Source organism: Marmota flaviventris, chromosome 19 (genome assembly GCF_047511675.1).
Source record: "Marmota flaviventris isolate mMarFla1 chromosome 19, mMarFla1.hap1, whole genome shotgun sequence".
Classification (NCBI taxonomy): domain Eukaryota; kingdom Metazoa; phylum Chordata; class Mammalia; order Rodentia; family Sciuridae; genus Marmota; species Marmota flaviventris.
In genome coordinates this window covers 38944907-38953778 of record NC_092516.1, presented here as the reverse complement: position 1 = coordinate 38953778, position 8872 = coordinate 38944907, and the positions used below count along the sequence as shown (strand labels likewise).

The following is an 8872-nucleotide window of genomic DNA, read 5'->3' as shown; positions in this document are numbered from 1 at the left end:
ATTCTCAGGGCTTACAACTGGCAGGCTTGTTTGCCTTCCTGGTGGGCCTGGGGAAGGTTTGCCACCAGAGGGACATGCCCTGGGTTCTCCTCCCCCGAAACCTCCTCTCAATGTCCTCCACACACTTCCCAGGAGCCAAGGAAGGCAGTCTGCAGGGCCAACCCTTCCCAACATTGCTGTGAAGAGGGGAGGTCTGAGCGCAAACAGGCCCAGATGCACATGAGCATTTGTTGGTGGCCTTGAACCCTGGCATACAGCAGAATAACTGTGATGTTAAGCAACCCACAGGCAATTCTGAAAAAGACCCAAGCGCGGGGCGTGGTGGTGCACTCCTGTAATCCCAGGACTCCGAAGGCTGAGGCAGGACAATCATGAGTTCAAAGCCAGCTTCAGCAACTCAGCAAGGCCCTAAGGAATTCAGTAAGACCCTGTCTCTAAATAAAATATAAAAAGGGCTGGGGATGTGGCTCAGTGGTTAAGCACCAACGAGTTCAATCCTCAGTATTAAAAAAAGAAAAAGAAAGACACCTGGGCCGAGAGCCACCATTATAAGCACTGCTTAAAGAACTCAGTTGACACCAGGGCACCACTACTGGGATGCACCCAGGGATTCTGAGCAAGCATCGGCAGTGAAAGAAGTGGGGTGTAATAATAGGATAAAGAAATAGAAAACAACCCACTCTAACTACAAATGAAATGAAATATTTTATTATTTATAGTCTCACAACAAATGGATTGATATTTTATCCTTCAGCAGTACAATAAATTACTGAAATTAAATGTCTAGTTTGTAATATACCCTAATACTAACTAGAAAACAAAACTTTGGTTTTGAGGCTACTTGGTGCAAGGCATAAACAAAAAAATCAAGAAGCCAAATGTGTCAAAAAGCCAAATTATTTCTCATTTCCTATTTTGTATTCTAGTTTTATTGGGGGAAAAAAAGGAGATGCACTGGCATGCCTGTGCAGGAGCACAAAACAGGGCGACGCCTTGCCAAGGAAGTCATTTCCCGACAGAATGTGTGCGTCAGGGACTGGAATCTGCACACTTGGCGCATCAGTAAGGAGCGCTACCCAGAGCACTGCAGCATGAGGGTGGCTTTCCGCAGGTCGTCTCTACCAGGAGCCTCCTGGGACCCTGTGATGCACAAGATTTAAACATAAAAGCATCTTATAAAAGATAAATGAGGCTCTAAAAGAAACAGAAATTTTTGAACATGATTTGGGGTGCTCCAGGAGACAGGTGAGTCCTCCACAAATCATCCCCACAAGCGAGGCACCTCCGCCTGGCTGCAGGTGGTGTGCTGCAAAGCATCCTGCAGGCCTGCTGCTGAGGACCACGCGGGCAGGTGAGGGCCGCGAGCAGAAGGGCCTGTGCTCACCTCAGAGCGCCTCTTGGACGCAGCCCACTGGTCATCTTCTCATTAAGATTTATTTTTTGCCTCTGATTTTCCATCTATCAAGTCACCAAATCCCAGTTTCTCCAGTGGTTCCTGTGCCATCAGCTGCCTAAAAGAAAAAATGGGAAGTTGTCAGGTGCAAGAGCAAGGTCCACCCAGGTCCGCCACACACTGCTCTGTCACAACAGCCATTCCCGGGGGCTCCTGGGACCTCATTCTATGTCTTAGGGACAGAGTGTATTGTCTAATGGGCTCCTCTGCCTGTGCCCTTCCCAGAGGGTGGTGCCCACCCAAAGCCTCCATGTCTCCTTTCAGACACTCTGAGGGCCTCTGTGGCCTGCCTTCCTGGGGGAAGCATGCACCACCTCACAATTCAGAGGAAGCTGTTGAGGGTATGGACAGAGCTTTGCCATCAACAGGTGTCCACACAGGTGTGTGAAGCCCCTGAGGGAGGGGGTGAACCAGGGCTGAGGAGCCCAGCTCCAGAGCCACAGCACTCTGGGACAGACATGGGCAGGTGCAGGACCTCTTCACACCTGGCCTCCAGGTCACCATGAAGGCGTATCTGATGAGGCAGGAGGACGGAACACACTACTTAATAATTTATTAGCTTTAAAATATTTAATATGTGAAGTGTGGGCTCTATTTTGCTCCTCTCAGGCCTACACAGTCAGGGCCTGGCCCCACCAGCAAGAGACCAATCTACTAGACCCATCTGTCAGCCCCCAGGCAGCCAGCACCCTCCCTATAACCACTGGGTGTCAGCCTCCTCCTGTGCTGGTAGAAGCCCAAACCATTAAAGTCAACGCTCAACACTGAGCACTGTGCAGCCCTTGCTGGGCCTCCCACCTCCCCCTGCCTTGGGCAGGCTCTCAGAGGGCAGGGGAGAAGGGCTCAGAATGGAGCGGAAGGAGGGCTCAGAGAGCAGGGAGAAGGGAGGGGCTCAGAGCACAGGGGGAGAAAACACCTTAAGGACTGTGTAAGTCTCTCCTGGTGCCGCACCTGTGCTTTTCAAATTTGAAAAATCAAAGGTGTTTTTGCCCCTCAAAGGATTAAAGTGTTGAAACTTGCCCATTGAGCAGGACAGCAAGAAGTAAAGCCAGGTGTCTGTTCCCATCAGAGCCTCGCCCCACGAACTAGTAGTGGCGCCAGGCCAATAAAACCTGGGCCCACCCCTTTCATTCAAGATGTCCTCAGAACTGCATGTTCCCATTTAGTACAATTCTATAACATGGAATTCACAAGCTATTTCTAGACTCCATGTTAGGCAAACAATAACAAATTTTCACCACATCTTGGTAAAGAACACATCTGGCCAACAGCTCTTCACACCCACCTATTAGACTTTGCTTGGCCAATAGAATAATGACCCCCAAAGATGTGCACATGTCAATTATTGGAGCCTGGAGAATGCTACCTCACCTGGGGAAGGGGAATCTGGCTGCTAATCATCAGGTTTTGAGATTAGAGTACCTTGTGTTATGTAGGTGGATTTATCGAATCACCTGAATCCTTAGAACTGGAGAACCATTCCTGGCTTTGCCCAGAAAGGAAATGGCAAAAGGATCAGAGATGCACCACAGCTGGCTATGAGGATGGAGGAAGGGGCTCCAAGCCCAGGAATACGGGTGATTCCAGCAGATGGACAGGGCAGGAGCCTCCAGCAGGAACCAGTCCTGCTGGCACTTTGACTCCAGAGCCAGACTCACACCAGACTTCAACCTACACAACTCGGGACCACAGGTGGTTCCGGCCGCCTGCCCATGGTGTCTGTTACAGGGACCACCCGAAGCAAGTGTAGCGGTGCTTGCCCTGCTGCTGCCACTGATGTTCAAGGAGGAAGAAGGAGCAAGGAGGAAAGACCACGAGCCAGTCGGGACGTAGTTCAAGAGATGCCCCCAGTCCTCGTGGAAGCCAGCCCCATGGCTTTCAGCAAGTCCTATGGCTAGAAGAACGGTTTCAGAGCTCTCTTTAGCCTAAGTGAATCAGCCACAAATTTTTCCCATTTCCTAGTCATTGTTTAAGGACTGAGCCACTCAGATACCCACCAAGAATCACTCTGGAATCTTCATAAAAAGCAAAATTAGTCCTGTTTATACCAGTGCCATCATTTCACAGGTATTTAACTTCATGATTCAGTGCAGTGGAATATTTATAGATTTCTTGTTCTTTTTAAAGCTGTTTTAGTTGTAGATGGACACATAACTTTATTTACTTAATTTTATGTGATGCTGAGGATTGAAACCAGTGCCTCACATGTGCAAGGCAAACACTCCACCACTGAGCCACAACCCCAGCCCCATACTTCTTGTTCTTGAGGGTAATAATGGCAGCAACACTGACAGTCCCTGAGTCATACCAAGTGCTCCTTCACTTTCCAGGCTGGAGCCCCCATGGTCCCACCACAGGGTAGATGGTAAGAGCGAAGATGCTCCATCAGGTCACGTATATGACCCTGATGTCCCTAAGACAGGACCTGAACTTTTAAATTACTACAAAGGTTTGAGATCTTAGATTATTATGTATTAGTCTTCGCCAATGTAACCCCAATTTTGACATTTTTTTCTATGAGAAAATATGGTCCTCCAAGACAAGTACCTACTTTTCCCTCATGCTGAAACAGTCCAAGCATGAGAACTTTAAAAACTCTACTGAGGACCATTTTCTGAAAAGATGCATGTGAAAGTAAGTAGAGGTAAAAGAGGGTTTGGGATTTTAGCATAGAAAAAAGGAAGAAAATAAATGGTTAAAAGTGTGGGCACGTGTGCGCGTGCACACATCTGCATGTTCATGTTTTACAAGGGCCAGCAGCAGGTATGTGAGATCCTGACCTGAGTCTGGGTAGGCCAACCTTGACTGTCTTTTATGATGTTTGATGATTTTCATGAACAACCAACCAGCCACAATTTTCCAGTCGAAATAACTCAGCAAAACAAAACATACACAGCTGTACACTTGCCTCAATGTCACCTGGCCAGTCAGTGAAGCCACTGAAAGTTGTGGCACCATGTCCTTTCTCCTGCTATCCTCACTGGCTGCATCCAAGCAGCACTGAGTGCAGCACAGGTGCAGATGTGGGCAGCTGCCTGCAGCTCAGCCCAGGACACACAGGGAAAGTGAGACTTCCTCTTCCCAGGCCTGCCTGGTAGCCTTCATCAGGGAGGCCAGACACCTTTCCGGCTCCCTCATCCACATATCCTCTGAAGAAACTCCAGGTAGGAGCAGCTGGGACCTGGGCCTAGCTCTGTGGACAGCCCATGGAATGCTCATCTTATTTGCTAACTTTCTCCAGCATATCTAGACCTGCTTACACCCCAGGCACAGGCAGAGATCACTCTTCTCGAAAGCTTGGCAGCACCAAGAAGAAATTCTAAGTTCCAGCCTCCTAAAGATCTATCAACTTAAGATATTCAAAGATGTGGTTTCCAACCCATGTGCAATTTAGAGGTGGCAGGAACTGGATTTAGTATGGCCCTTGGACATTCAAGTCCCTGTGAGCCCAAGAAACACCTATGAAGGCAGGACAAGGGCCTCACAGGAGGTCCACACTGCCAAAACCCATCACCCTTACAGTCCCAAAGGTCCACACTGAAGGCACACATCTGAACCTTGAGGAAGTGTTCAAAGTTTGTTGCTCAAACTGAAAAGAGGGCTTAAGTGGACCACTGATGTCAAACTGTGAAGCCAGAATTAAACAGCAGTCAGTATAGCCAGGTAAATCAAGTCAGATCATATCAAGGAGGACAATTTTAAGTGAATCTGGGAAGAAGGAGACTGTCCCCTGAGGGATTGTAATGTTAATTTCTTGACAGCCCTTTCTCCACCCTTATCAAGAACCTGCCCCTGCTCTAACCAAGGTAACCTGTCCCAGGAATTGCCCCTCCCTACAGAGAACTCTAAGGTTATTAATTAATGTGTCCAGGGCTGCTCCATCCTGCCCTTCCCCCTTCAGTCCACCTGTTTCCCACCTTTGGGCCATCCCACCCAGCATTCCAGGGCCTAGTCACACAAGCAGGAAGGAGAGAGATAAGGGAAAGAGCAGGAGAACAAAGGGAGCCTAAGATCTTAAAAAGGAGAACACCCTCGCTTTGGGGATACCAGGATACCAGCTGCGGCCCCCTTCTCTGTCCTGGGAGAAGTCTAGGTTACCCCTTTTTGAATAAACCCTGTTTTCTATGCTTGCCTCGGCGAGCTTCTCTAATGTTCAAACTTCAACATGTGAGGGAGCAGAACTCGTCACCCATAACTGGTGGTATCACCTGTCTGAACAATGAATTCCTTAGGAGCTGACTGTGGCCTCAAAAAAGCAAAAATGAAAACTCCCACCACGATCATATAATTATACGTTACATGTTTTGTCACATTAAGGATTAAAATAGCTCTTATTTTAAGTAAAAGCTTCACAGGTCACAGTTAGAAATGTTTTGTTTGTGTTTAAAAGTGAATGCTGGTGAATTCTGGTTAAGATAGAAGAATCATCCATCTTTCATCATTTTTTTCAATAGTCTATTGTCTTCTTGTCACATTCCAAACAGCTTTAAGTGGAAGAAAATGACACAGTGCATATTTTTATAGTCTGAGAATGTGAAAGAAATAAACTGTGTACCCGTACAATCTTCAAATCTTTTGACTCAGCATTTTATGATGTACGACTCTGAAACCTTAATGACAGGTCAGTAGCACCCAAGTTTGGAAAGAAAATGCTCTGAGGAATGCAATCACGGGTAACACTGGCACTCAAGAAACGGTTCCCAGGATTCCCAAACAGCTTCTAGTACAATCTCATCTGATAAGCTTCAATTACACCAGCAAACGCCCCACAGTTCTGAAATACACAAGTTGAACCCCCGGGCTGAATAATGGCTTTTTAGGGGGGGAAAACAGATTTGGCTGGAGAAGTGGGAGTAGAAGTCATAATAGTGAGCTTGTACTTGCCTTTCCATCCTGCACTCTAAATATTCTTTTGATTCATTTCTGCACAAAGCATTTTCAAAATGATTGTCACGGAGACACTTCATGAATTTCTCTTTAAAGCTTTTACATTCACCTAGAAGGATAAGGAAAATGTCTTCTTTTCACAGTGAAAACATGAGTTGCCAACACAGCAGCCTTAGAATGGCATCACTGTCCTTTTCAAAACTTGTTTCCCTCATAGGGACCAGCGGGCGTGAGACCCCGGGCTACATCCCCAGCACAGGGAAAACAAAAACAAACCTTGATTTCTTCAGAAACATGGAAAATGACACTCAAAAGACAAAACCAAGTGCAGTAAAATGTTAAGGGCAGAATCAAGATAGTGGGACAAGGGAGTTTATGGTAAGAGTTTTTTAACTTCCCTGTGTTTTGGGAAAATTCACAACAAAATATTTGGGAAGAAACAATAATCTAGGGCTGAGGCTGTGGCTCAGTGGTAGCCTACGCACTTGCCTGGCTTGTGGGAGGCACTGGGTTCGATTCTTACCACTACATACAAATAAACAAAATAAAGGTCTACCAACAACATATATATATATATATATATATATATATATATATATATATTTAAAAAAAAGAAAGAAAGAAACAAGAATCTAGGCCGGGCTTGGTGGCACACGCCTATAGTTCCAGTAGCTCTGGAGGCTAAGACAACAGGATCACAACTTCAACGCCAACTCAGCAAAAGTGAGGCACTAAGCAACTCAGTGAGAACTTGTCTCTAAATAAAATACAAAATAGGGCTAGGGATGTAGCTCAGTGGTTGGGTGCCCCTGAGTTCAAGCCCCAGTAACCCCCCCCCCAAAAAAAATAAAAATAACTGGCACTTTTACCACTAATAACAGTTGCTCATGTTCTGGCACCACACTTTTGAGTAAAAGCAAGAGGAAGATCAAAATTGAATCCTGTTTGGGGGCTGGGGCTGTAGGGGGCTGGGGCTGTAGCTCAGTGGCAGAGCACTTGCCTTGCAAGTGTGAGGCGCTGGGTTCGATCCTCAACATCACATAAAAATAAAGGCATTGTGTTGTGTCCATTTACACCAAAAAAAATAAATATTTAAAAAAGCTAAAAAGATATATATATATATATATATAAAATAACTGAATTCTGTTTCGCGGAGTCGGTGTACTATCCCTGTCACATTACAGCCATAGTCCCAGTAAGCTCTCACCAGGAGAGTCCAGGCCCCCACGGGGACCTTCAGTTCACGGGGTCCCCCAGCCTGTTTCCCTGTCAGCCCCCAACGGGGATGAGGGCAGGTCCAGTCCAGCAGCCTGGGACGGGCCTGGAGCACTGCTGGCTATGGGAATCATACCCAGGATCCCAGACACTGAAGCCCGGAACACCAGCCCTGAGCTGACCAGCACTAGCTGACCAGGACTCCGGACCACCCTCTGGCCCAGCCTCTCCCCTCGACCTGCCCCTAGGACCCGCCCCTCCCTCAGGACCCGCCCCAAGACCCTCCCCTTCTAGTACCCGCCCCCTCCTCAGACCCTCCCCTTGGGACACGGGTCTCAGATAGGATCCTCCCAGGGTCCTCCCCTCGGACCCACCCCGCTCCTAGGACCCTCCCCTCCCCTAGGCTCCGCCCCTAGGGCCCGCCCGTACACTCGCGAGCCAGGGTGATGCCGCCCGCCGCCTCCCACCCTCACCAAAGTGATCCAGAGGGAAGCTTCCCTTGTCCGGTGGCCGCGGCTGGAAGCTCTTGGCCCCGAAGTTCATGGCGGTCGACATGACGGCGGTGCCGGGTTTCAGCGAGTCCGATGGGCGGCGTGCGCAGGGCTGCCGGCCGAGCACCGAGCAAGCCTCTGGGAGTGCCGAGCGCATCGAGCCCCGAGTCCGCCCCGCCCCGCCCCGCGGCAAGGCCCCGCCCCGATCACGCTCCAGGGGCAAGGACTCGACCCGCGGCAAGGGCCTGGCCACGCCCCAGGGACCAGGCCCCAGGTCCAGCTTCTCGTTCCAGCCTCCTTCCCTCAACTCCGGAAGCTCCAGCCGAACCCTGGGCGGCTGCCTGTCGCGTTCCAGTCCTTTTTCCCATCTGAGCAGAGGGCCTAATCATGGCAAGAAATGCATCACACGAGGGACTGTGCATTAGCTTCCTGCCATAACACGGTACCACACACAGAGGCTTCATCTTCTGTGGTTCAGGAGGCCAGAAGTCTGAGATCAAATGTGGGCTGGGCTGTCCCTTCTGCCGGCTCTAGGGAGACTCAGACCCAGGCATTGGGGTGTGCTGCCAACTCTTGGTGTTCCTTGGCTGGTAGAAGTAGCACCCTCCCCTGCCCCCACTTCATTTGGCCTTCTCCCTGGGTGTCTCTGTGTCCAGAATGCCTCTTTATAAGGATACCTGCTAATGTTGGGTTAGGGACCATCCTAATGACTTCATCTTAACTAAATATATCTGCAACAACCCAATTAAAAAAAAGAAAGAAAATTGACATTCTTAGGTATTGGGGGCTAGAAATATTGGGGGAATATTCTGTTGGAATAAAAGTG

At 48.7% G+C, this 8872-nt stretch overlaps 1 protein-coding gene across 2 annotated transcripts; it reads right to left on the bottom strand.

Moving 5' to 3' along the window:
• Positions 1-686: 686 nt before the first annotated feature.
• On the bottom strand, positions 687-8169 carry Cox19 (cytochrome c oxidase assembly factor COX19). Of its 2 annotated transcripts, XM_071605415.1 has the most exons (4): positions 8029-8169; positions 6334-6449; positions 1385-1507; positions 687-1140 (listed from the first exon to the last, which is right to left on the bottom strand). In XM_071605415.1, the coding sequence occupies exons 1-3, from the start codon at positions 8108-8110 to the stop codon at positions 1427-1429; spliced, it is 279 nt and encodes a 92-aa protein (XP_071461516.1). In that variant the 5' UTR covers positions 8111-8169; the 3' UTR covers positions 687-1140; positions 1385-1426. The 2 variants fall into 2 exon arrangements, with proteins under 2 accessions (XP_071461516.1, XP_071461515.1); XM_071605414.1 differs by having other exon boundaries at positions 687-1507.
• Positions 8170-8872: the final 703 nt, after the last annotated feature.

Coding starts and splice junctions, on each gene's coding strand:
- Cox19 (XM_071605414.1), bottom strand. CDS start 8,110: ATGTCGACCGCCATGAACTTCGGGGCCAAGAGCTTCCAGCCGCGGCCA. Junction 6,450..8,028: donor CTTCCCTCTGGATCACTTTG/GTGAGGGTGGGA, acceptor TTATCCTTCTAG/GTGAATGTAAAAGCTTTAAA. Junction 1,508..6,333: donor AGTGCAGGATGGAAAGGCAA/GTACAAGCTCAC, acceptor TCTTTTAGGCAG/CTGATGGCACAGGAACCACT.